Source organism: Ovis canadensis, chromosome 7 (genome assembly GCF_042477335.2).
Source record: "Ovis canadensis isolate MfBH-ARS-UI-01 breed Bighorn chromosome 7, ARS-UI_OviCan_v2, whole genome shotgun sequence".
In the NCBI taxonomy this organism is placed as follows: Eukaryota; Metazoa; Chordata; class Mammalia; order Artiodactyla; family Bovidae; genus Ovis; species Ovis canadensis.
The window spans coordinates 46280877-46307833 of record NC_091251.1 but is presented as its reverse complement, the minus strand read 5'-3'; the positions used below and the strand labels follow the sequence as shown (position 1 = coordinate 46307833).

Genomic DNA, 26957 nt, shown 5'->3' with positions numbered 1-26957 from the left:
GCCGACTAGGTCATTAACCCTGCATGCGGTCTGGGGCCTGCTCTCAGCCCAGCAGTCCCCTGAACTGGGTTGATGCCGAGTTTCAGGGTCAGAATCTGTGCCAAGTCAAGCTCAGCATGAGGGTGTGACTTGGATCCCAGGCCCCAGTGGATGCTCCATAAATATTTGTGGGATGAACACATGAGGGGAGTGTCCCAGAGGTGGTGGGGCCTCCTGGAAGGGCGTCCTGGTGGCAGTGCGCCGCCCAGCAGGAAGGGGAGGTGAAGGCAGGAGCAGCAGAAACAAGCATTTCTCTCTCTGGCTGGGGAGCCAGGGGCCAGCTTGGACAGGGTTGCTTCCAAATCCACGGGAAGGGGGGCAGATGGGGTGGGGTGTGGGCGTGGGGCTCCTGAGCCCAGAAACCCACAGCTGCCGCTCCTGTCCCAGATGGTGGGCAACCTGAACACCTGGGCACCCCCACCCTGCCCGGGGGGCCCCGAGCCGCAGGGACCTTACCTGAGCTGTCCTTGGGCAGCTGGGCCCCGGGCTCCCCACCGCAGGCCGCTGCTTGTCTCTAGCTCAGGAAGCGGCACTCCCTTCAGGCAAAAAAAAAAAGGAAAAAGAAAAAGAAAACCTCAGTGCTTTTCTCACTCAGCTGCTTCTCCCGAAGGCTCCTGGTTGGTGTCGTCCTGCCTCTGTGGGCACACAGCCTCCTCCCTCCCGGCGGCTTACTCACCGGTGTACTTGTGAGGCTGCCAGCTGTGTGGGGGAGGCGGGGGGCCCACGCCCCTCGGCCTGACACACACCGGAGCGTGCCGCGTGGGGTCGAGGGCCCGAGGGGCTGGCCCTCTGGGTCCTGAGTATGGGGGACCGGAGCCCCGAGCAACATCTTCCCCAGGGATGTCCCCAAACGAGCTCGGTGGGAGACACACATGGGTGCCGACTGGCACTGGTGGAGAGGGACTGAATTCCTGTAGGAAGCTGACTGCCCAGGGCTGCCAGAAGAGGGGCAGCCCAAGTGCTGTCCAGCACTCTGGGGGGTTTGTTTCCAACCTTGGACCACTCCCTGCCCTGGCACCCTGTGTGTCTCTGCCCCATGGACTCAGTGGGTCCTGGGCCCATCTGAGCTGGAACTGCACCTCACCTGCTCAGGCCAGGTGCCTGGCATCCTTTTCAACAGCACGCGTCTTGGGCAGGCCCAGCATCGGTCAGGGTGAATGGATGCCGGATCCCCCACCCCCAACTCTCACTGGCCCCTCTGTGGTCTGCTCTCACACACTTGCTCCTCTCTCTCTCTCCCTCTCACACACACATACACGTGGGGCCACACCCAGCAGAGCCACCTACCTTCCCCAGGCCAGCCTAAGCCAATCCAGCCTCGATCTCCAAGTGCCACTCTGACCCTAGGAGCCACTCATTTATGGAAATATCTTGTAGGAGGTGTGTTCAAAGCCGGGCAGGAGGACTCTGGTCGGCTGGACCAGACTCCCCTTCTCTCCCGACACCTCCAGAGGACAGGCCGCCTCATCACCTTATCCGCTATTGCACTTTGCCGACTGACGTCTCTCCCTGGGCACCTCGGGCCCTCACAGCATCTTCCATATCCTTAGGGGGTGGCGGCAGGCTTGTGGCAGGTCCCATCTTCCGTGGAGCCCCAGGTAGGGAGGGGAGAGCTGGAAGGGGCGGGACCCAGGTGCAGCTCCAAGTTTCCAGCTCCCAAAATAATCAGATGCAAAAGGGAAGGAAGAAATCTCCAGGCCAGCGGGTGACTCAGTGCCCGTGGGCCGGCTTAGTCACCTGGATAGCTGCTCCTGGCTCCCAGCACCTCAGGCTGGGAGCAATGCCCTGCCCCCTGCAGCCGGCAGCAGCAGGCTGTCAAAGGGAGTGCGGCCACGGGGCCCCAGCTGGCCCAGGGCTCCCGGCAGGCGGGCTCCAGCTTCCTCCCTGGCCGCCTGTCCCTCCTCCACCGAGCACCCCGGCTCACTTTGGGATTTCTCCATTAAATCCTCAGGCAGCGACCTGCTCGTTTGGGGCGCCGAGCTGCTCCAACGTTGCTTGGCAATTTTGATATCGTCGGGGGTTGCCATGGGGAGGAGGGTGATGTCATTGACACAAAAAAACCCCACTGAATTTACAAATCAGCTGGGGCTGGAGCTATTTATAAAAACACGTTTTTTCCTGCCTTCCTTTACTGAGGGGGAGGCGAGGGGGAAGGGCTGCCTGTGCTCTCCGAGCGAGCCTCCCCTCTGCAGCCCCAGACCTGCTGGGCTTCCCGCACCCAGGGCTGCAAGACCTGGCTACTGGGCCACAGCTGGCTGAGCCCCTTTTGGGGTCTCGGTTGGTTTTGCTGTGAAGAGCGAGAAAGCGGCACATAGAGGGTGCTGGGCAGCAGGGGCATCAGCTTCAGGGCTTGGCAAAGACCCTTTGTTTCCCAGCCCCTGATCTGAAGTATCTGCCTTTGCAGGTAGGTGCTTGAGCTCCCCTGGGGCCAGGGAGAGCTCAATCTTGCACAATGCCCTCCAGGTCCCTGAACCTACCCATCCACTTACTGGTTCTTTATCTTCTCCCAGTGTCCAAGCCCAATCTTGGCCCCCTGCTCCTCTCTCCCAAACTCGCCCACGGTCCTGTTGGAAAACCATCCTATCCATGGTTTTGACCATCAACCTGGAAATGCTCATTCCAGAGCCCAAGTCACAGCTGCCAACATGGGCACCACCTTCACCAGCCAGTTCCCACCCCAGTGCCCACTGCTGCTGCTGATGGCCAGATGGAAACCCACCATTCCCCTCGATGCTTCCCCACCCCCGCCCCTTACATCCAAGGTGGCACTAGGCTGCTCATGTTATTTTTGAAAACTTCATGAATTTTCTTCCATAAAGAAACAGTGTGGTATTTGGTTAAAAGCCCAGGTTCTGAGCTTTCCGTCCCGAGTTCACATCCCAGCTTTACCGTTCATCAGCTGAGTGAATTTTGGCATGTTATATAACCACCTGGACCTTGATTTCCTCATGTGTAAAATGGGGATGATTTCACCTGCCTACAGGGTTGTGGGAAATAAATGAACAAAGCTCCTGGCACAGGAGCTGCTCATCCTGAGAGCTCAGAAAACATGAAGGTTCTCAGCTTTCCGCTTCATGACTGTGCTGTTTGGGGCTCATTCTTATCCACCCACCAAATGGCGTCAGATTAATCTTCAAAGCAATGACCCCAGTCACCTTCTGTGTGAAGGTCTCAGGCTGCACACATAGACATTTTGATTGAGCTGTGCGGTGTGGGACCACGTGGCCTGTTTAGTCATAAAAACTCAATTAGGATTTCTAATTACTAGTCATCTTGAGCAGAAAAGGGATTTTTTTGGACAGGCATCAGGTAACTAGCTCCCAGCACTGATGAGAAATCTGGAGAATCAAGTCCGGGACAGAGGCCAGGCAGTGCAGAGGTCTCTAGGCATCAGACCTGACTCTGCAGATTCCATGCCTCCCCCACCTGGATGGAAGGTGCTCCCACCGTGTGCTCCACCTGGTGCGTCTCTGGTCTGGTGGAGCAGAGGGTAGCCTAGTCAAGGGTTCCCATTACCCACATGAGGTGGGAAAGAAGAGTAGGGTGCAGGCGCTGAAGGAAACGGTGCGTGCATGAGTGCACGGTTACTTAGCTATGTCCGACTCTCTGCGACCCCATGGACTGCAGCCCACCGGGCTCCTCTGGGATTCTCCAGGAAAGAATACTGGAGTGGGCTACCGTTTCCTCCTCCAGGGAGTCTTCCTGACCCAGGGACCAGACCCACGTCTCCCGTGGCTCCTGCAGTGGCAGGTGGACTTTTCACCACTGAGCCACCTGGGAAGCCCCAAAGGAAAGGGTACTGGAGTTCAGAGACCAGTCAAGGGTCACCATGGGTCTTGGCCACTTTTGCTCATCCTTCCAAATTTCTGAGAGTGATAATCATTGATAGACATTGTTGATTCTGTTAGTCTCGTCTTCAGGGACTTTGGGAAGCTGACGCCTGCACAGAGTAGAACTCATTCATTCCTCTACGTAATGTTGCATGGATTCTTTTTTTTTTGACAGGGACTCTTGATTTGGTGAGAATTGCTGCCAACTGAGACCCCTGTCCTCACAGGTTGTAGAAAAGCGGAAATCTGTCAGCCATTGGAAGAAACCCTTCAAAGGCTTGGCTGCAGCCTGTAGGGGGCAGCCGGGCAGACGCCTGCATTCTTGGGCCATTGCTTGGGTGCTCTGCACGCTTTGTTAGCCCAGCGGGTCACCTCTGCTGATCCCAGCAGGCTGAGCTCTTGGGGGCAGGAGCCCTAGCATGGTGCCCGGCACACAGTAGATGCTCACGCATACTTCGTTGAGTGAACGAAAGCGTGAGGAGGTTCTGTGCTCTGGCCCCCCGTGTACTTGGAACACAGTGAGTCATGGAGTTGCAGGGGACTCTCAAATCATCAGCCCTGCCCCGCCTTCCGCAGGTGAGGAAACTGCAGCCCCCAGAGATGAGGTGACTCAGCAAAGCCACACAGGATATTGGAGGCAGTCGGGACTGGAACTCAGCCTTCCTCCTCACAGGCCGGTGATGCTCCCTTTGCTGCCCCCGCAGGCCCGTTCTGCTGAAGCCCCAAGAGTGAGGTATCTGTCGTTCAGTCCAAGGCAGCAGCGGTGCTGTCTCTGTGGGTTTTTCTGTCTTTTACTCTTGGCTCTCAGGGAGTGGCAGCGTGTGAATCGGCCTAGATGGTGTCCTTACAACTAATTAATACAGTCTTTCACTTCTCTCCATTTTACTGTTGAAAATGGTGATATTCTTAAAGCCTCAAAAGCAACTTGTCTGGTAGGCACCATTTTGGTGAGTCAGGTTCCACTGGATTGAAAGCTTACACCGAAATATCCCACCGAATGGCTTTAAACAAATCATCTGGGAACTGGTTTGGAAAGGCCCTGTAATAGCAAAGCCCTCACATTTTCGTAGACAAATGCTTCCCAGGCTTTCCTTAAGAATAACAAGTTTCAGAAACAAAGTCTAGGGTTCTAACGTGTGGGAAAAAATGCCCTTTTACTGCCAGCTTTTTCTAGCTCTTCAGCTTCTTTCCTACACTTCCCGCCTCCTTTAGCTGTGTGTATAGAGGGTGCTTCACATAGGCCTTCCTGACGGTTGTGCGGGCCTGTCTCCACCTGCCTACACTCGTCAGCACCTCTTGCCAAAGGGCCAGGAAGGGAGGAACAGATCTGCCTGCCCCACTGCCGTCCCAAGCTGGGGCAGGCTCTGGAAAGGAAGGGCTGGGACGAACGAGCAGCTGTCATCACTGGAGGTCCGTGTCCTGCATTCCAGGGTTGGTGTCGCCTCAGAGGTAGCCCTCAGCCCGCAGCCTCCAGGTCAGAAGTAGGGGCCCCACCTTCAAGAGATTTTCCCAAATGGCTTCCCACAGGGCAGGTGGGGTTCTCGTAGCAGATGCCTCCAGAGCCCCCACCCACCTTCCAAGGTGCTGGTAGCAAAAGGGAGAAGGACCAGCCAAGTCCTGGGGGTGCTGAGTGGAACGGAGCTTAAAAGGCCTTGTCATATAAGGGTGCTTGGGCCCCTACTGTGCCTCTCCTCCCGCTCCACCCCGTTTCCCTCCTGTGGGGGTGGAGTGGGGCGAGAAGCCCAGGGTAACGGGCATGCCCTGGTGGTGGAGCAAGGTGTGTGGAGAATGCCTGGCCGGGGGCTGTGAGTGTGACTGGTGGGACTCTCCACCGTGCTCCTGGAGTAGGAGTGCCTGCTGTTAGGGACTTTCTCTAGGAATGCTTCTTCAACAAAGGTTCGATGCAGGATACAGGATGCTTGGGGCTGGTGCACTGGGATGACTCAGAGAGATGGTATTGGGAGGGAGGTGGGAGGGGGTTCAGGATTGGGAACTCATGTACACCCGTGGCGGATTCATGTTGATGTATGGCAAAACCAATATAGTATTGTAAAGTAAAGTAAAGTTAAAAATAAAAAAGGAAATTGGAAAAACTCAATTTGACTCCAATAGGAATTACTATCCGGAGAAGGCAATGGCACCCCACTCCAGTACTCTTGCCTGGTAAATCCCATGGACGGAGGAGCCTGGTGGGCTGCAGTCCATGGGGTCACTAAGAGTCAGATACAACTGAGCGACTTTACTTTCACTTTTCACTTTCATGCATTGGAGAAGGAAATGGCAACCCACTCCAGTGTTCTTGCCTGGAGAAGCTCAGCGACGGGGGAGCCTGGTGGGCTGCCGTCTATGGGATCGCACAGAGTTGGACACGACTGAAGCGACTTAGCAGCAGCAGCAGGAATTACTATTGCTGCTGGCTGACAGCCTTGCTGCCTGGCCACTGCCCTTCTGGCCTTGACAGAAGGCCCTGCACCGGCCCTCTGACTAGAAGTAAAGTAGGAAGGCTCGGTTCTCCCTGCTTGTTAGATCACTGAATCCTTAAAGCACCAAGGGGGAGGTATCATTATCCCAATTCATACAGATGAGGAGTCTACAGCTCAGAGTGTTAAAATAACTTTCCTTGAATCAGCTAGGTGGCGGCAAAGCCAGAGTCGGCATGCAAGCCCTGGCCCCAGCTGTGACACCCTGTGCCAAGGCAGGAAGCTTTGGCGTGACTGTTTCCGGGGGACACTGCACCCTTCGGCTGAAGGGGGCCACTCAGTCAAGGTCTGGCCACAACCTGCTCTGACTGGGCTGATTGCTGCCTCTGGCTGACTTTCACTGCTATGTGGCAAGGACACAGACTTAGAATTCAGGAGGGGCCACCCCTAGTTCCCAGTTCAGTGGCTGGCAGCAGGTCCAGCAGTGGCATTTCCCAGAAATGAAACTTCCTGGGAGCAGCCTCGATGGGAGGGGCTGGACCCCCTCTGTCAGAGCAGGGAAGAGGGACTAGAGGAAACTTCACTTGAGACACAGCTAAAAAGAAAAGCCTTCTGTCGGTGACATGGGCACCCCTTCTCCACTCGGGCACATACAGCTTTAGAGGTGAGTAAGGCTGGTCTCTGGAGGCTTTAGGGGATTAACCCTGAAGCGTTAATGGTAACATGGGGGCTGGCTCAGAAACTGGTCAGAGCAAAGTTGCAAACCGCAGAGTCCCAAGTGCACAGTGATGGCCTCTGCCATCCCAGGCCCATTGCCCCAGGAGAGCCTTCCAGACACACCTGAGCTTCTGCTCAATGAGCAAGGGCTAGTGATAAGCCTGGCAGCACAGGGGAAAGGACAGCAGCTGAAGCACACACATGGAGGGTTCCTACTGCCTCAGTGACTGCCAAAACACTCATTTTCTTGAGCACACGTTAGAGGCTATGCACAGTGCTAAGCCCTTGCCACACATTAACTCATTAAATCCTCCCAACAATCCAATTAATGAGTCCTTTCAATAAATAGCTATTGAGTACTTGCTAGGTGCTAAGCTCTGCGCTAGGCGCTAGGGATAACTTTGTGGAGAAGTCCCTGTCCTCATGAAATTTACAATCTAGCTGGGAACTATTAACTATCTCATTTTAGAGGTGATGAATCTGAGGCCTCCTGAAGTTCTTGCTTGGTCTCTAAGTGACAGGGCAGGGGTTTGAACCCAGGCAACATTTCAGAGTACAGGGTGGTGTTTTCCTACCAAATTCTGTCTTTTTTTCCTTCCCAACACCACCCATGCACAAGACACTACCAGTCGCCTCTCTAAATCTATCTCATATCCCCCTTCTGATTTGCTGGAAGAAGCCCAGCTTATTTGCATGTACCCTCTTCCCCTTCCTGTGTGCTCAGGGAAGGGCTCCTCCCTGGCACCAGCCCTGGGGGTAATCTCAATTAGTTTGAACCAATCTTGGTAATTCCCTTCTTTTTGTCAGGGACTGGTTTAGACCCTAGGCATGTGACAATCCAGACAGGAGTGCAAGTTTGCTGAAGAGTTTTTGGGAAGAATTTCCTTGCGCTGCTCCAAGCTGTCTGGCTTGCTGTGGGAGCCAACTGGGTTCCAGAAGGGGACCAGCCTTGAGGACAAAAGCCAACATGCAGAGAATGGAGGAATAGGGAGGAGCGTGGGTCTTCTGTGAACTGCTGGGCTTCAGGCTGGTATGTGAGATAACAGATATTCTTACCCCTTATGCTAGTTCAGATTTTCTGAGTTTTGCAGCTGAAAACTACCTGATACAAGCTCCAATCCCTGCCATGCCCTGATGACCCCGGGACACCCATGCTGGCCCTGCCTTCTTCGAAGTGTCCCAACACATCTGCTCAACTCCTTAGCTCTTGGTCAAGCCTTACCTTGAGATGTCCTTTGACATATTCCCCTCTATATTCTCTTAGCCTTTAACCTATAATATCCTGTTCCACTAATTAAATTATAAACTCTCTGAAGGGGGAGAGCATGCCTCTATTTCTTTATATCCTTCATGGCACCTGACATTAAAAGTGGATCCTCAGTAGAGTTTATATTTATTGGCTAATCATTTTTGCCACATTCCAAGAGAGTATTTGCTGTCCTGAAGAGGGTAAATGAACATGTTCCAACAAAGAGCAGAACAGGAGTCAACAGGTTGCAGCTCGAAACCTGAGTGAATAGGAATGTCAGGTATCTCCACTGTGCTGTAGAGTCCACGACGGGTTACACTGGCTCTGGCTGCCTCCTGTACCCAGCTCTGGGCTGACTGCTGGGCAGACAGAGATGAATCCACTGCTTACCAGGAGCCATGGGACTTTCAAGGTTAGCAACCGTATTGTGTTAATTCTCACAATAGCGCTTAGCACTAGTTTACAGATGACAGACTGACCCACCCTGATCAAGCAGCCAGTGCGGAGACCTGGGGTTGCAGCCCAGGTTTTCCAGTTCATGAATCGAACTCATAGGACGTCTTGCGTTCTAGCTTTCCTTTTTCCTAGCAAGCAAGTGGTCACTTTTCATCCACTGGCTCAGGGGAGGGATGCAGCAGAAGGTAATATAGAAATGGTTCTGAAAGCCTAAGCTCTAGCAGCAAGAGTCTCAGGAAGAGACTAAATATCTTGGCCTTAAATGGGGTGAGTAGCCCCTGTGCCTAAGCCAGAAGGGGTTTCCCCTGGTGAACGAGAGGCGAGGGCAGAAGAGTGAGATACATCTACAGATGGTTAAAGAAGAGGGAATCTGCATCCGGCTTCCCACCAGTGTGGGCAGCAAGACCCTTTCTGATATGTACCACCAGGGCAGACAGGACTGAAACAGCCCTGTGGGGTGAAGATGAGACTAGATGGACCTTCCTGAAAGCTTAGAACTTGGCTGATCTTGAGACTGTTTTCTTTAAGTACAATTATTTGGTTTCCTGAAGGTCGCTCCCAACAGAAATAACTATTTCTCCTTTAGAATACAGAACATCATGTTTCTTTCAACTGCCTTTATTCTATTACAGATTTAGCTGTACTCTGTACAGTAAATTATAGTAAGGCCCTAATCTAGCTGAGGTTCCAATTTACTCGAGAAGTTTCCAGAGGACTTTGGACCACGTTAGAACTAAACCAATATAAACATCTACAAGCATCTGTACTAAAAGCTTTATTTAGTTCTAAATACTCCGTAAAGTAGGCGCTCAGGTTATCTTCACTTTATAGAGGACAACACTGGCTCAGAGAGGATAAGTAACTTGTTCATTGCCACACAGCCAGGATTTAAACCCAGGCATTCTGGCCACAGAGGCAGCATCTCTAACCTCCAAGCAGTGGCACCATAGGCAGGGGGCCACCTCAATATTGAGGAGATTCTGGTAGGTCTTATTACCCCTGTGAAGCTGACCCCCTATAACGTGAGCACCACATATAAGTTGTAACTCTACTATAAAAAGATACATGTACACGCACCTATCCAAGGCAACTAATGGTGTAATGTAGCCAGGAGCTACGGGGCTACCCCAGCTGCCTACCCTACTTGTCCACATGCTAGGTAGGGAACTGGATGTGCCTGCCTGGGTGAGTTCTGAGCGAGTGGCTTCCTTATCTGTTCAGTGACAGGGTAGGTGATCTGGAAGGTCTCTCCTAGCAATGCCAGTTAACTTCTGTCTGCTCTGCCCAGCTCATATTTCTGCCTGCCTGATTCCTTCAATTCTCTGGGACTCCTTGACTTGCTGTACCACACACTCACTCACCTTTAGCTGTCTCATTTCCTGGAATGAGCCAGTCTCACTGAAGCTTCATGTGTCATCCTTTTCAGTATTTTTATCACTTCATTCTAGAATCACCAGGTTTTTTCAATTCTGTTTTAAAAATGCAAAGGCAAATGTATATTCATCTTCCTGTTCACAGATTTTAATGGGTATTTGTTTTTATGAAATGCCATCTTCACTTTGCTAATTGTAGGACTGAAGCAATTAAATGTATCACATGACCAGGCTGGTAAGATTAAAGAAACAGACACAAAGTGACATACTAGAAATGAAAGCGAGAGGATTCCAGACACATCTGCAGCCCAGGAGAGATTTTTCCTCCTCACCAAGACTCTGATATAACTAGTTTTTGAACTTGTGGCCACATTTTTCACATTTTAATTCACTATTTTTGTTTAAACTCTCTACATATTTAATTCACTCCTAATGTCTACGACTATATAAGATTAATAGACAGTCCGTCGCTCACAAGGGGTTTGAGAACTAGCAGTGTGATTGGGCAACCACTGCTTCCCATGGAGAAGTCAATTTGAATTAGGGGTCAACACTGCTAGGGAGCTGAGACTTTGCTGTAGGAACCTCTAAAGAGCAAGACTATTGGAAGTAGTATGCTTTGATGGAAAAAAGTATGTTTACAGACATTTAGCCTGAGTTTATTAGTTTGTTCTTTTCTTAATCATGCTATGTCAGTCTGTGGAAATTCAATGACCTTTTATATGAAACCTATGTTTTTTGTTTTGAAAAAAGTCAAATTTTGTCATACAAACCCCAGTTCAGACATAGGAAGTTGCAATAGTAGGAAGATGCTAATTTTAGAAAGAGCATTTTGAATAGAAAATTATAAAATATTTGAACATGTATGGATTTTTAACATACCAAAGATGGAAGTTTAGATGTATTATCTTCAGTAATGTAAAACTGCTTTTACTCTCTCATTTTAATTACAAATTAATCTTTTTTTAATATTTGGATGATAAAGTCTCCTAAATTTCCTGCTTAAAAAAAAGAAACCCAACATTTATTAGGGCTTTTGTTTTTTTAATGTAGAGAAGGGAAAAAATGACAAAACCATAGCCCATAATTTCTTAGCCTAGATTATCCCACAGACATAAAAGAAGTGATCAGAATGTTCAAAGTGCTCAGAAATGAACAATTGAAAAGTACAAGCCTTTATTCATTCCTCTCGCTGCCCCTCTCCTCAAAGACAACCACCTTCTCCCCCTCAGTTTTTTTTTTTAAACATAAGCTGAAATGTGTGGAATTCTACTTTCAAAGTCTAACTCAGGTTCTGCCATCTCTACAGGCTCATGCCAAATTGGAAGACTTGGGCTTCAGCACCAATGCCCAAGCGCCACCGCCACCTACAGAAATGGTCTGATTTTACCTCTGCATTAGTCTCAGGCGCCTCTTCTCCCAGGGTTGGTTGCACTGATTACCCCTGTGGGACTCATGAGACTTGGAGGCAGGAAGGACAGCTATTTCACACAGTGCTTCATCTTTGAGCATCTGTGCCAACGCTTCTTTAAGGTAAAATCTTAGGAAAAACTTCTCCGATTTAAATTAAATATTGCCAAATCACCTCCTAGTAGTGTACCAATCTGCACTCCCACTAATAACATCTGAGTGCTTATTTTCACTCACCCTCACAAATACAATGTTCAACCATTTACGATGTGAATGATGAAAATTTCCCATTTGTTTTGCGTTTTAATTAGAAATGAGAGTGAACAACTCATATGTTGGCCATTGAAGTGTTTTTAGTGAATTGTTCATAACCTTTGTCTATTTCTACTGGTTTTCATTTTTTCAAGAGTTCTTTGTATCTTAGGTATAAAATAGTGTTTTGACTGTGCTCTAGGCACTGGGGTTAAAACAAAGGAAATCCCTGCCCTTAAGGAGCTTAAATTCTAGTAGTGGGATACAGGGGGAAAGGATAAAATACATTTCTATATACGCCATGGAAAAGGTAGGTGATAGGTGTTATGGAAAAAATAAAGCAGGGTAAAGAACGATAGAGTAACAGCAGAACAGCAGTGTGTATAAGGGTAGGCGTGGTATTTTGTACAGAACAGCTAGGAAGGCCTCTGATAAGGTGGCGATCTGAGAAGACACCTGAAGGGGAGTAGGGGAGTAATGCATGTGAAGTTATGGGAGAGAATATTCCAAGCAGAAGAGATGGAAAGCTAAAAGTTCATAAAGGAAACTAGTTGGCATGTTTAAGGAAGAGAAAGGAGGTGGGCATGGTACAGTGGAGTGAGGAAGGAAAAGGAGTCAGGGAAGAGGTGAGGGAATGGCCAGGTTAGACCTGGCAGGGTCTTGCAGGCTGTGAGAAGTCTTCCCATTCTGAGCTACGTGACACTGAAAGCCACTGGAGTGTTCTGCTTTGACTGGAGGTGGGGCCGGGCGGGGAGCAGAGAGACTAGTCATAAGACCTTGAGATAATGCAAGTGAAAAAATGCCACAAACATGTGGCCAGTGATTATTCCTAGTTTGAGCTTAGAGTTTCTTTTTTTGGTGGGGGCGAGGGGAGATAGGTGACTATGTTAGGTTTTGTTTTTTTATCTATTATAGTAATAAATAGCAATCTTCTTAGTTTATTCTTGGTTTTATATCACAGACAAAAAATTACAAAGTCATCTAGTATAGTTTCAGCTTTTTACATTAATGTTTTTGATCTAACTTTTTTTTTTGTAGGTAGCTGTGAAACAGGAAAGACTACTGCATATGGCAGGGCAATGTATTCACTGCACAAGCGTACCAGCCTGAGCGGGTAAGTGGGGACTGCAGTCCAGTCAAGCTATGCTGCGTAGGAAGGGACTGAATCCACTAGGAGGAGCAGCCTTTTTCTAATGTGCACAAGGGTGCTGTATGAGTTAGGGATTCCCAGGTGACTCAGCGGTAAAGAATCCACCTGCCAAGGAGATCTGGGTTCACTCCCGGGGTCAGGAAGATTTCCTGGAGGAGAAAATGGCAACCCACTCTGGTACTCTTATTTGGGAAATACCAGGGACAGAGAAGCCTGGCGGGCGACAGTCCATGGAGTCGCAAAGAGTAGGACACAGCTGAGCTTGCGTGCACACTTTATGAACTAGTGCTGGTACTGGTTCATCCTCTGATTAAGTTCAAACTCTAATCCATGCTTCAATACCAGTTACCTGAACTGCCACCTTTATCCTATTAAATATTTGTAGCTTCTTATATCTTTGGTGGAACCAAGAACCTCATTAAGATTGAAGTTTGCCATACTAAATATATTTTTTTAATGCATTTTCCTCACTAGGGAAGTCTTAATTTTAGAAGCCAGATTGGAAGCAAATTTGGTGTAAAAGTTGGTGAGGCTGGAGGAAGAATTCCTCTTTTTCCAAAGCAATAGAAGCTGTCTTTGCTTAAAGATTTTAGCCTAAATACAAGAGTCATTTCAAAAAGCTTTTTGCTAACCCTCTGAAAGGCTTTCTTATCTATCTTGAGATAACAGCCCAGCTAACAGTCAAAGTCCTAATGCTATAGGAGCTCTTTTATTTCCAGATTCAAGTTTGGCAGCAGAGCACCATGACTTGGGTGGAAGCTTTCTTGTGCAACTGTCACAGGGGGTGAAGACTCTAACAGTGGAAGAAAATCAGTGGATGTACACTTTGTGAATGGTGAGGCACTGTATTTCCATGGTTTCTTTTCAAACAAAAGTGAAAATCTTTTCAACTGTGTTCTTTTCCTCAGGTCCATCATTACACTATCACTGCCTTAGTGAGACAAGAAATAACCATTTGAAGGAAGCCAAATAGAGGCTTCCTTCTCCCAAGACAAACAGCATAAACTATAAGGAAGAGGCAAACATGCCCACTTTATAGTTTTATGCTCAGGCTAAGAGAAAATGAGGGCTTCCCTGATGGCTCAGACGGTAAAGCGTCTGCCCGCAATGAGGGAGACCTGGGTTTGATCCCTGGGTCGGGAAGATCCCCTGGAGAAGGAAATGGCAACCCACTCCAGTACTCTTGCCTGGAAAATTCCATGGACAGAGGAGCCTTGTAAACTACAGTCCACGGGGTCGCAAAGAGTCGGGCACAACTGAGCGACGTCACTTCGGGTCACTTCAAGAGAAAATGAAGACATCACAGGTTCTAACTGACCAGGTAATATTTTCTTCCCTCTACAAACAAAGGATTGGAAGGGATGGGGAATGCAGGAAGAGGCAGCAAAACAGTTCCAAGTTCCCTAATAAATTAACTTCCTCAGATTTCCCTCCCTCTCCTCAGAGCAGACTTTCAGAAATAAAGCTTTATCCATAAAGCAGTGCTTTGTCAGTCAGGCTGTCAAGGCTGCTGAAAAATTCACTAGATGGAAGCTAAGCCTATGTTAAGAAAGAATCTAAATTTACCATCCAGCCTCAGAGTAATGACTTTACATGTCAAAGCGGTGGATTGAGAAATCAAAGAACAGCAGAGGGATAGATGGGTTCAGTTACATAAAAGATACAGTATATAATTTTATATCTTTAGTTGTACAAGAAACAAACATGAAAATGTATCAAAAGTCATATTTTGGTTAAGAGCAAAAATTTCTAAGTTGATTATCCTTCAGATGCAAGTCATGTTTCAGTGCTTCAAGTATATATGCTTAAATATTTTTAGTTAAGATATACTTAGAATCTTCTGCTTTCCAGCAATTTTAGAGCAGTAACAGTGACAACTAGAGTTAAAAAGAAAAAAAAAAAAAGGCACCAACATAAGAGGCACATTTGATAATTTTGATATTTAGATATGAAATAGTTTTCACTGCCCTTTCTACTGATTTTCTTCCCTATCTCCAAACCTGATGTAATTCAAGCTTCTGTTTAGTGGTCTAATACTTTATCTAGACCTATGCACTCCCAAATGAGTCCATGTGTCAAAGTCATCTTTTTATTCTAACATTCTGCCCCTTCAAATTTTTCAGATGAAAAACCTTCTTCTAATCCTTCATTAACCTTGCTCCTAACAAGTCATTTTGCATGTAACAGAATGATGATCATTCCATTTCTGAAAGGTTGCTATAAGTCCATTCAAAACCTTTTTCCCCCTAACTCACACAGCCCTTATCAAGAGGCCCAGCAGCAGCAGCACCACTAGATTATATAAGTAGACCAAGGGGCACGGTGGATAAAAAAATGAAAACATTAAGACATAATAAAAACAACTTTACCACTTGAAACTTAAGAAAATTTGGCCTTGTATAAACCATTTAATCTACTTTTCAATCTAGACCATTTAATGGAAAGTCCCGAACACCTTCAGGAATGGTTGGCTATTCTATATTATTATGATCCTATAATACCAGTTGCAAGTCTAGAATACACAAATTTCCATGGTAAAGTAGCTCCTGTCTGCAAAATAAGGCTATTTATTATCTTAGTTGGCAAAAAGTAGATGAGATGTTAGAAGCACAAATTTAACAAATACTGGTTTATTATTTACAAAATACATAGTGATCATAAGGATACATGTTACAAATTACAAATGGGAAGAGTACAAGGAAAAGTTGAGGCAAATGTGTTAAATGACAGCAAGGTACCCATTAATATTGAGTCCATTTAGAATAAAACTGTTCTTTGTTAAGCTTAGTCAAGGCCAAGAGTAGGTACATTGTTGAGAAGAAAATGCCAGTTACCTAGAAATATACTTCTATCAAAAAGTAGAAAAGTATTAGTAGTGTACCTAAATTAAACCACAGCATACACAGATCCAGCATTCCACAGTACAACCGTTGATTTTAGGCAGGAATCTGTGAGAGGCTTGACTGCCTATCTTGCTGCAAGAGGAAAGCCCCAGGACTGATTAACTTCCCCACTTTCCAAAGAGCTTTGTTCAGGTGACTTTGGAATGTGGTGTCAAACACCCCATTCATTTCTGCTGCAAGTTCCCCCAGAACAGACACTGTGGACTCGTCACTGGCATTCAGAATCCGCAAAAAGAATTTATTCCACAATTCACCATCTTTTAGCCTAAAAATATATAAAACCATTTTCATCAAGATTAGGCATATAGGAGTTTGAATTCTTTCTGTGTTTAACTCAATGGTACATTTATGCACCAACATGGTTTAAGGTAATACCTAACTCTAGGGTTAGAGATCACTCAAGTAGTGTCCTTTGAAAGCGCAAGGTGAAACTACAAAAAAAAAAAAAAAGACTACCACAGTGGGAAAAGTTATAATACAATGAACACACCTAAAGGGAAAGAAAATCTTTCATTTGAATCTATAAATTTCCTCCATGTACTGAGATGCAGCACTTCTACAACTAGAAGAAAAACAAAATTTCTCTCCTCTCCTCTAACTTTCCTAATGTCTAGGTCATTAAAAAGATGACAGCTTCCTCTCTCCCCTTGCCCAGTAGTTCATTATCTTTACAACCTTCGAAGAATCTTAAGCTTGACTGAAGAAACTACTGCTTAAGTCTATGATGTTTGTATTAAAAAAAAAATTTTTTTTAAACAGATAAGCTTCTATTATTGTATAAGGCAAGGTTGTTAGAAAATCCCACCCGCCCCTACCTGCTTCCACTTGTGTAAGACTCATCTAGGACCATAACCAACTGGAGATACCTAACTCTATCCTATGTTATGCCTTAATTATATTTCAAACCCATTTTGAAAGTATATGTTAGAGACAAATAAGACTGGCCAATTCTGAGTAAAGAAAAACAACAATTCAATTGTTGGGAGGGGAAAATGGAAGTAAAGTGGTATTAAAGTATCAATACTGATTTTTCTTTTAACTAAAGAATCTATTAGTAGGTGATAGATTGTTATACTTATTCTGGGAAGTTAACAGCTATGATAAGGTAAGATGGAAGATGGGATATTTATCAAGTATTACGAGCAGGCTTGAGGGAATACTAAGGTTCTAAGACCGAGCAACTCTTACTAAGAGAGCATTTACTTCCTCACCAAGGAGATTCAATTCTCTGCTTTGGTTTTATTTATTCACTAAATAAATAATAGCCTAAAATTGTGTAATTTAGAAATTTAACTCTCTTCAAGAGATGCTTATTACCTTTTCATAAAAGCAATTAAAAAGGGGTATAAGACTAACACCAATTGGTTAGAAATTATTCTCACAAAATGTTTCTATTAAGACGTCTAAACTGAGAGACTTCCATAGTCAACCTATATGTCGTATTTATATATCTAGGTTCAAAATAATGTCCTGAAGCTGAATAGTTTGATTCCCTTTTTATTAATAATTCCTTTGTCCTACACAAGGTACTCCACTGAAGATCTAATGAAAACTGGTTAAAATTAATGAAATCATGGCATTTGGATTAAGAAACCAAGCTGTCAAAGCTGAGAGAGCACCGGAGAGAAAGAGAAGATCATTTGGACAGGCAAAGATCCTGAAATCAGCAATACTTACTCAGAAATATTTTGGCTAAGTTTCCAGAGGGACCCATCCCAGAAGACCTGTAGGTGCTCCTTGAACAATAATAAATGCGCTAAATCTGCTATACCAAACAGATCTACCTGAAATCACAAAGAGCACTATCAGCTAAAATCACTCTCTGCCACTATGATGCCAGTTTATTTATACAGGAAGTTGACAGGCATTACAGTGCTTAGCTCAGTTTATTTTATGACATACATTTTAGTAGACTGTTCTTATCCTTACAGTGAAGGGAGAAACTCCCCAAAGAAGTGAGCAGCAGAGCCAACTCTAGGAATTATCCTTAAGAACAAAAATATCTGGACTGTCAAATGCAAATTTGTATACCTACTAAATATGCATGGACTCCAGCTGTGATCTAAATGTGTTGCACGTGACTAGTTCACGGTTATGCTATATATTCAATCAGCAAATGCCATATATCCAGAGCTGAGTCAAAAGGGATTTTTGCATATAATGCCACCATATAAAACAGTTTACATTTGTCCTAATGTTCTTTTTATATACTTTATTTCATTTATTCCTCACAAGAGTTCTAATGTACATATAGCAAACTATTATCTTTATTTTACAGAGAGGATCACAGAAAATGATTTACAAAATACAACACAGATAAGTGGTAGAAACGGCCCTGACACTTAGGCTACTGAGTTAGTCATGTGTCTGCACGTGTATGTGTATATTCTTCAGTGTTGTGACAGAAAAATGGTACATTTTGCTTGACTTGGTGATATATGAAAACTAGGTCATCTGTTTCAGGAGAGACAGTATCAGCAAACATTAGCTTTCATGGCTTATTTAGGTAAGAAAGAGATTAAGAAACCCTCTCCATATTTGCTCTGGCTTATTTTACACTTACCTGGTAGGCAGAAGAACAGTTAGCCAGGATCTTTTGTCCTTCCAGGGTCTGTACAGTCCGAAAGCCACTGAGGTTAAAAACGTCTAGCTGTGCCCTAAGGTCAACACTGTAGGAGAAGTCCACTATCTTCAAAGCTTGATTGTTCTTATTAAAATCATAGGGATCGTGGATTCTAAGCCCAAATTTAAGAGAAGGAGATTAAAAAAACAGGCCACGAAAGAAGCTGCATAGCTGGTCTTTTAAAGAAAAAAAGCAAAGAAAAAGAGGAGGTACTGCAGGTGTGCTTTAGCTATGCCAATAGCTCCCTCAAGTGGTTAGTTGTGAAAATGCACCTGTAAGAGAAGTGCCTGTATCCACCCAACTGGGGAATGTCAAGAGTGGTTTACTGGCCTAAGCTATAGAAGCCAAAGTGTATGGTCACAACAGAACACTTCCCGAGTTTTCATATTATATAAACTAAGTACCAGAAGCAGAATGCAGGCCTGGGCCTTGTACTATAGATATTAACATATATAATAGCAATAATTCATACACTACCAAGGATTACGATGGAGGAAATTAAGCTTTTATAGGTGGCATAGCCTTTCTTGTTTACTATTATAGATTAGGCTTTCTGAATGTCATTCAGACTCCTTCATTGAGTTTAATCAAAAACAACATAAGACTGTTTTTTGGTAAAGTGACACCTTTACAAAATACTGTAAACTATCCTGTTTACAGTAAACTAATACCATACTCTATCTTATACTTATCTGTAATTCCAACCCTTATTTCCTTAAAAAATACACACACACACACAACTTCATAGCACTAAATCACTACTGATTTTCCTTGGAATTACCTATTCCATGTAATAAAGCTGTTCTCCAAAGAGATATAGGAATTATTTATATGAGGAAAACATGGATTATTTTTTATGTGTTCCTTTTCTTTCTCTGCTTTCTCAGTTCCTGATTGATATCAATGGCAGGTCCTATATTTCTAAATAGAGGCTTTGATTAATCCTATCACATATACCTCCACAGCACCAGCTTATCTATTTTACTTTAAAATTTACAACTGTTCCCATTTTTCTTTACAATTTTGTTTTGGCCATAAAACTGTAATCCCCAAATATTTTCAAAACTTGGGAGAGGTAGGAAAATGTTTCTTAGAATAATGAAAAGCAGAAAGGTCTCCTAACTCTCTAATCTTCCATTCACTGTTACCCTGGGCAAGACATTCCACTTTCTTGGATCTCATTTTACCCACACACAATGTAGAAACTGCATTAAGTGACTTCAAAAGGCTCTTTCAATTCCTTGTGAATCTATACAACATTTCCTATCAAATTTGAAAAGTTGTGACATATTAAAAGGCAATGTCCCTTGAACACTATGTGGTTTTCTAGAGTCCTCGGGGGACTGAGAGGATATCTAAATATACAGAATACAAATGCCCAATCCTAAAAAGGCTTAGAAAATCTCTTTGCCTACAATTCCTGAGAAAAGCCCTGTGAACTCTAGTACTATCCCTCTGAAATTTCAGTGCTGTGAAACAGAATCAAAATAAAAACTGTACCGGGGTTTTTCACATTTAGAAACATATGGGGAGATTTTTGGTGATCACAATGACTGGTTGACTGTAACTTGTATTTAATTGGGTGGGAGGTAATTATAGGGGAATAGATATAAAAATCCTGAAATGCTTGGACCAGACTCACACTAAGTACCTGTGGTACTCTGGATGAGAAATGCTGCTGTATTATGCTTGGGGAAGCCTTTAAGACTCCACCATCTCAGGAAAGAAGGTAGGAAGCTCTAGTTCTTTTGGTTATGACTGCAGGAATACATTGGAGATTCTTTTATTTAATTTCCATGCCAACTATGATCTGGAGTCTAATTCAGTTTCTTCTAACAGAGTAAGTAGTCAGGAGAAATGTAGAGAATGATTCCAGCTTTTAGTGTTCACCAAAGACCTCAAAGAGAAAATTAACTGCTTACCCAAGTCACAAGCTTGGGACAGAAAAAGCATCTTTAAACTACACTGCTTACTCAAACATCATGAGATCAATGATCACTAGAAGGGTGTGCTGGTCTTCTAGTCCTTTCCATAAAACAAAAATTGTTGACCATTTTTGCCTTGTTTATGCCTCAATGTTTTCTATATTTTCTTAATTGAGTATCTGGGTTTCATCTCTTATTTCCTGCTCTGAAATTTCCTTCCTTGAACTTGATGGCTAAACTGGATTTCAACACTAAGCCCCTTTTCTTGGCATGGTTTGCATTCGCACTCTGGTTTTACTTACTCCTCTCAGCAATTACCTCAGCTTGGTATGATTTAAACTTTGGTCTTTGAAACTGAGCAGTGCCTCAGCTTTGCTAGCAATCTACCTAGTACTGCACTGGCCCCACACAAAGGAACACTAGACAGCCCACTTCACACTCCACAAGTATTTATCTTTTACATCTCTCTAAACAGGAATCATCACAATAGAGTGATATTGTTTTTTCTGGATTATTTCCTCAATGTGTGTGTGTTTTTTTTTCCTTTGAATACTTTTAAACTATTCTCAGTGACTACTGACTTTTAGGAAGCAAATATCCTCTTAACATACAGTATTCTTTAATATAGTATTTATCAAAAGGCAAGAGAAAATGGAAACTACCCATGTTTTAAGCCAAAGCTGATAGAATTATAAGAGAATGAAAAGGACCAACCTGTTTCTAAGAATCAGGCTCCTTGGACTCAAGTCACCATGGACTATTTCTGCTCTGTGTAGTTTCTCCACCATTGTCAAAAGGTTATAAATAATCAATACTGTCATTTCATGGGTAATAAATTCACTGTGTTGAAGAAGATCCTGGAAATAGAAGGACAGAAAATTATTTAAATTGGGGTGACATAGTCAATACCTTGCTTACTGCTGCTCTGTACTCTTCCTGGTTCTCTGTTAGAATGTGGGCTCCTTTGTAGGTTGGTTTTTGTCCCATTTTTAACAATGCTGCTCTCCAGTAAGACTGTTCATACAGGGTGAGGCTGGCCCATAGTAGGATCTCTATATAAATGGTAGTTTAAAATTATCCTCATGCCAACAATTTTGGAGAATTCATATTACCATCACAATTGCAGCAAAATCATCATTATGTTGTATACCTGAAACTAATATAACATTGTATATCAACTATACTTCAATTTAAAAAAAGAGATGAGAAATGAAATAATTTCAGAGACATTAAAAAAAATAAAATAAAAATGATAGGAGAAATAATCTCAAAAAAAAAAAAAAGCCATAAAATTGTCTTAAGACTAGTCCAAAGAATAAAATCACATATTGTAGGGAGTTCTCTGGTGGCCTAAGCGGTTACGATTCCAGGCTTTCACTCCCAAGGGTCCTGGTTCAATCCCTAGCTGGGGAACTGAGATTCCCACAAGCCTTGCAGCATGGTCAAAAAAGAGATATATGTGTATGGGTACTAAAAATAATCCAGAGGGGTAGTACAGATAAAACAAGAATGGCAAAAATAGACTCTGGTTTCCATTCCTCATGTAGGGAACTTGGAAGTTGCTACTCTGTCCGAACATGTAAAAAGCTGAACAAACTAAAAAATCAACAACTCTTCTAGTATCTGTAAGTATAGGGGAAGCACCCACATTTTTGTGAATTTTACCTCTAGGAGATCAGGTTTTCACAGTAAATATTGTAGAAAAATCCCCCTACTGTTTCCAGCAGGGGGAGGGGAAAAAGAAACATTTGAAACAGGCCAGAGCACTCTGTTCTTTTTAATAAGGCCTGCCTTCAGGGGAAACTAGTTAACCAGAGCCTAACATACTGGGATATTATCAGAGTCTACTTGACCCTGGATAAATGAAATACCCAATTCCAGCCCACTCCAGCTATTTTGTCCCACCTAAGCTGGGCAGGTGGGAGGTATGGGGGGCAATTTAGGAAACAGAAAGTTGTGAAGTTCACAGTCCAAAGGCATACGTGCATTACAAAAGATGATAAATAATAGCACTGTACGACACTTTCCTTCCCCTCACACGTACGTTATCATCACATTACTAAAGGGCAATTTCTTTTATCTAGTACATCATGTCTGGCTATCAAGAAAAAATTACAAGGCATACTAAGAGGCAAAAAACACAATTTTAACAATCATCAAAGCCAGACATGGCAGGGATATTGGAATTATCAGACCAGGAATTTAAAACAAAAGTGGCCATGAGCTGGTGATGATCATAAATGACCGGGTCATTACACAATTCTGCCTCATTTTATATGTTTGAAAATTGACATAATAAAGAGTTAAAATGTGTTCTTGGTCAAAATAACTTCGGAAAATAAATTAATTAATCTATTTCTAGAAGATTAATAGGAATTGTGTACTAAATTCCTTTGCCAAGTGTCATACAAATCTCTCTACTTAAGGATTTTAAATGGTATGTTTTCATATTATTGCAAACCTGAAGGGTGAAGCAGTTTATATATTGATGCCAAACGATACAGCCATCTTGGTATTGATAACAGCTACACAAATTATCACACTCCTCATTTAAACGTTCCTTTAACTTGAAGTTGATATAAAAGTCCCACGGGACAGGTTGAAAAGATACCTGTAAGAAAATATATTTTAAAAATAAAAGCCATTAGAATCTATGGTAATGGTTGGCAGACTGAAAACATTCCCTCCAGCCCTTCTGATATCCTGACAGAAATAATAATAGAAGAGGGATATTTGAAAAGGCATAAACCTTTAGGAAAGAACAGAGCAGTAGGATATTCTGGGAGCTGGAAACAGAATATTAAGAGGTAACAATCCACTTAACAGACCCAAGAAAGCTGATTCTAGCAGTAGAGAAGGCTGACAGCAACCAAATTTGTATCACAAGCCCATCTTTCTGTAATATAAAACTGGTAGCACTAATTATCTACAGAGGTAAGGGTCAATGTGGAGCTAAAACTGGAGGGGTTGAACTCTGTTAAAGAGAAAGTTAGACCCCAGACTACCCCTCCAGCTCCTGTAGCCCAGCCTAACAACTGCCTCTCTTTCATTCTTGAAGACCACTTTTTTCCCTAGAGAATATAAGGGCTGTTCCCTAGAGAACAGAAGGGCTCCCTAGAACAGAAGGGTTCCCTAGAGAATATAAGGGCTGTTCCCTAGAGAACAGAAGGGCTCTAGACTAAAGGACACTTACGCACTGTTGAGGGTGGGAATGCCATAAGGAAAAGAAGAAAAAGTTTATTATATGTCAAATGTTAAGATGTACCTTCCTGCCCTTCTACTTTCCAGACTAATTTCCCCACGAAGCTTTTAGGAGACTAGCAGCCAGGATTATATACCTTAGGTAAGAAACCAGAACTTTTCTCTGAGGTATCTGATAAGCTCAAGAGAAAAGACCTAAAGACTGGGGTTTTTTCCAATATCAAGGTCAAATGAGATCATTGTACAGTGAGGCCTACAGCTGTCAATATACATAGTTTTAACTGGTTTTCTAGAGACCCATACTTAAATATGAAGAGAGAACCAAAGACTTGAAGAAAGCCTCAAATATGAAAGATGGAGATCAAAACAGACAAAAGAAAATAGATGAAGCAGGGAGAAAGCAAAATTAAAGCACTGTTAATATAGTCAGAGAGGTAAGGAATAGTTCATCTTTGAAATGAAGAAAGAATTCTATGAAGATGAAAAAATTTGAGTATAAAAAAGAAAGTTTACAAATTTAATACATGATAAAAGAAATGAAAAACCCAGTAAAAAGGCTGAAAATAAAGTTGATAAAACATTCCAGAAAATAAAGCAAAAATATAAAGAGAAAACAGCAGAAAAAAAGGTAAGATTTTTAAAGAAATCTGTTCAGGAAACCCTAATCCCAACAAAAGGAATTCTAGGATACAAGAACAGCAAAGACTGAGAGGAGAAATAATTTTTTCTTTGAAGATAATTTCTCAGAACTAAAGAAGTTTCCAGGTTGAAAGGCCATCAAGTGCCTAAGTTAAATCAAGAAAGAAGGAAAAAAACAGGGATCCAAGGTAACTAGGCAGTCAATATAAAGAAGAGGTAATATGAATCCCTGGGATGATGGTGAATGGAAATTTCAAAGTAATATTGTGTGTGTGTGTGTGTGTTCCTTCCAGATTGAAGGAAGCCAGGAAATTTCAGAAGATGTCCTCAAGAAGATAAAACTGATAGAATACCTAACATGTTTGAACATGTTGTATTTAAGACATTTACACAATACCTTGTCATTTTTCACATCAGCCCTTGGCATATAATGGTGAGCGATTTCTTGATGCATCACTGACTCATATAAGGCAGCTCCTAGACTATCAGAGGGATTTGATGGTGCCATGGAGTCACAATTACTGCTTCAACTGATGTTAGTTATGAAGTAAATGAAATGACAAAGAATCAGTCCTACCTTTATTATGCTTAACTCGGCAGTGTTTCTTGGTGTCACCCAGAATAACTTGTAATCTTCACATACCAGGTATTCTTGTCTAATGCAATATTCCTCATTATCTGTTGAGAAGGTTTGATTCCATTTAAAAATCACTATGAATATGGACAGCCCCCTAGGTTTTATTTCCTGGTTTAAGGGCTAAAGGAACTTTATATTTGACAGTTAGTAGCATCTAAAACACTTTTCAAAATCATTTGTTAAAAATTGAAAAGGGGGAAAAATTGAAAGAGGGGAAGACAGAATTCCTATTGTTACTGGGACATAAACTTATGAATGTGTCAACTTCTATAATGCTGTTTCTTACGTTCTAGAAATATTGATTGTGCTTAAGCATCAAGTTCAAGTATTAATAGTCACTTATTTATATACTGTCACACACAAAAGGCCATGCATTCAATGATACTTACCTAATTCAATTTCCTTCTCTATTTCCAAATTAGGCATTGGTCTATCTTCTACAAAAAACTCTGTAGAGACACTCAGCTCTGGTAGCGATTTTACCAGTTGTCTGCGATACTGTGAACACCAGGGTGACTGAGTAGGGCTGTCTGGGTAAAAAAAGTTGAAAAAAAAAATTACCCTAAAACCAAAATGGGTATTTTAACAAAGGAGGGCAAAACCCCCCCCAAGACTGCATGATCAAAACTGTTAATCTAACAACACTCATCTATCTCAGGTCTTTATGATACTGAATTCAGTTTGTAGTCATTTAGTCTAGTGATTTCACAATTTATGGCAACTTCTCCAGAGAAGAAATACATATGCCTCAGTTTGCTCTGATAAAAAGTGCTCACTGGATACAGATGTAGATATTTCCTCACAAATGGTATATATGAACCTACCTGCAGCATCACTAGTGAGCTCCAGTTTCTCAGGAATTTGAAGACTTTTGATGGAGGAGGTGCTTGTAACTGAGGCAGAAGATCCAGAGAACCCAGAGGAGTGTGTGGCTTCACGGCTGTCTTCAATAATTGGGCTGAAAGAACCACAAATGAATCAGTCTTCAAATGGATAATTTATATCAACTTATCTTTGTTCTAATTTTATTTGCTCTTTTCTAGTAAGTGACCTGCATGCATGCTAAGTCAAGTTCAATTCTTTGCGACCTCTGTATCCCGCCAGGCTCCTCAGTCTATGGAATTTTCCAGGCAAGACTACTGCAGTGGGTTGCCATTTCCTATTCCAGGGAATCTTCCTGACCCAGGAATCAAACCCAAGTCTCTTGGGTCTCTTGCACTGGCAGGCAGATTCTTTACCACTGGGCCACCTGGGAAGCCTAAGTGGCCTGAGATGACCTCTAAAAATTGTGTGCTATTCATTTGACCCAGAAAACCCCACAAAATCATGTAAATCAAGAGGCTCAAATCTTCGAGTTCACTTTAAGAACATTCGTGAAACTGTCCAGGCCATTAAGGGTATGCATATCCGAAAGCAGCCAAGTGTCTAAAGGGTGTCACCTTAAAGCAGCAGCGTGTACCATTCTGTCATTATAATGGTAGAGTTGGTAATGTGGGCACAGGCTAAACACTGGGGCTGGATGCAGGGTCAGTGGCCCAAAAAGAGTGCTGAATTTTTACCGCACATGCTCAAAAATGCAGAGAGTAATTCTGAACCTAAGGGCTTAGATATAGATTCTCTAGTTACTGAGCACATTCCAGGTGAACAAGGTCCTCAAGATGTGGCACAGGACTTGAGAGAGTTCATGGTCAGATCAACCCATATATGAGCTCTCCTTGCCACACTGAGATGATCAATTCTCACTGAAAAAGAACAAATCGGTCCTAAACCAGAAAAGGAGGTTGCATAGAAGAAAAAGATACCCTAGAAGAAACCAAAGAAACAAAAACTTTTGGCCTGGGAATAAATGCCACAAAAAATGTAAACAAAAGTAAAAAAAAAAAAGTATCCACTATTCAAATCTCACTTTAAAGTCTATTATTTTCCTGGAAAAAAAAAAAGATTCATAATCAGAATCTAGGTAACTTTACCTACTTTGGTTGATGAGCAATGCCAACTATTAAATTTGTGCTTTATCAACCTAACCTATCATGGAGAAGGAAATGGCAACCCATTCCAGTATTTTTGCCAGGGAAATCCTATGGACAGAGGTGCCTGGAGGGCTAGAGTCCATGGGATTGCCAGAGAGCTGGA

General features: G+C 43.4%; 2 protein-coding genes and 1 long non-coding RNA gene across 6 annotated transcripts in view; 1 reads left to right on the top strand and 2 right to left on the bottom strand.

The window, feature by feature from the left end:
* PAK6 (p21 (RAC1) activated kinase 6) overlaps positions 1 to 2026 on the bottom strand; it is a 36629-nt gene extending 34603 nt beyond the window's left edge. The window contains exons 1-2 of one of the 3 annotated variants that reach the window (XM_069596036.1): positions 1327 to 2026; positions 496 to 575 (exon numbers count right to left, since the gene is read on the bottom strand). The gene's annotated coding sequence lies outside the window, so the exon portion shown is untranslated. Of the gene's footprint in view, positions 1 to 495; positions 685 to 1123; positions 1290 to 1326 lie in introns of those variants that run through there. The other 2 variants (XM_069596034.1, XM_069596035.1) reach the window with 2 other exon arrangements.
* A 4565-nt stretch (positions 2027 to 6591) lies between these two features.
* On the top strand, positions 6592 to 17564 carry LOC138443503 (uncharacterized). Of its 2 annotated transcripts, XR_011258182.1 has the most exons (7): positions 6746 to 6953; positions 7814 to 8036; positions 11394 to 11617; positions 12785 to 12860; positions 13616 to 13731; positions 13805 to 14217; positions 17326 to 17564. It is a non-coding gene; the product is annotated as an uncharacterized lncRNA (long non-coding RNA). The 2 variants fall into 2 exon arrangements; XR_011258181.1 differs by lacking the exon at positions 7814 to 8036 and having other exon boundaries at positions 6592 to 6953.
* The window catches only part of BUB1B (BUB1 mitotic checkpoint serine/threonine kinase B), a 50588-nt gene continuing 39141 nt past the window's right edge, over positions 15511 to 26957 (bottom strand). The window contains exons 16-23 of the mRNA XM_069596029.1: positions 25649 to 25782; positions 25214 to 25354; positions 24765 to 24865; positions 22809 to 22958; positions 21062 to 21204; positions 18363 to 18534; positions 17477 to 17583; positions 15511 to 16064 (exon numbers count right to left, since the gene is read on the bottom strand). Coding sequence (XP_069452130.1) covers positions 15833 to 16064; positions 17477 to 17583; positions 18363 to 18534; positions 21062 to 21204; positions 22809 to 22958; positions 24765 to 24865; positions 25214 to 25354; positions 25649 to 25782 — 1180 coding nt within the window. The 3' untranslated portion in view covers positions 15511 to 15832. The remainder of the gene's footprint in view (positions 16065 to 17476; positions 17584 to 18362; positions 18535 to 21061; positions 21205 to 22808; positions 22959 to 24764; positions 24866 to 25213; positions 25355 to 25648; positions 25783 to 26957) is intronic.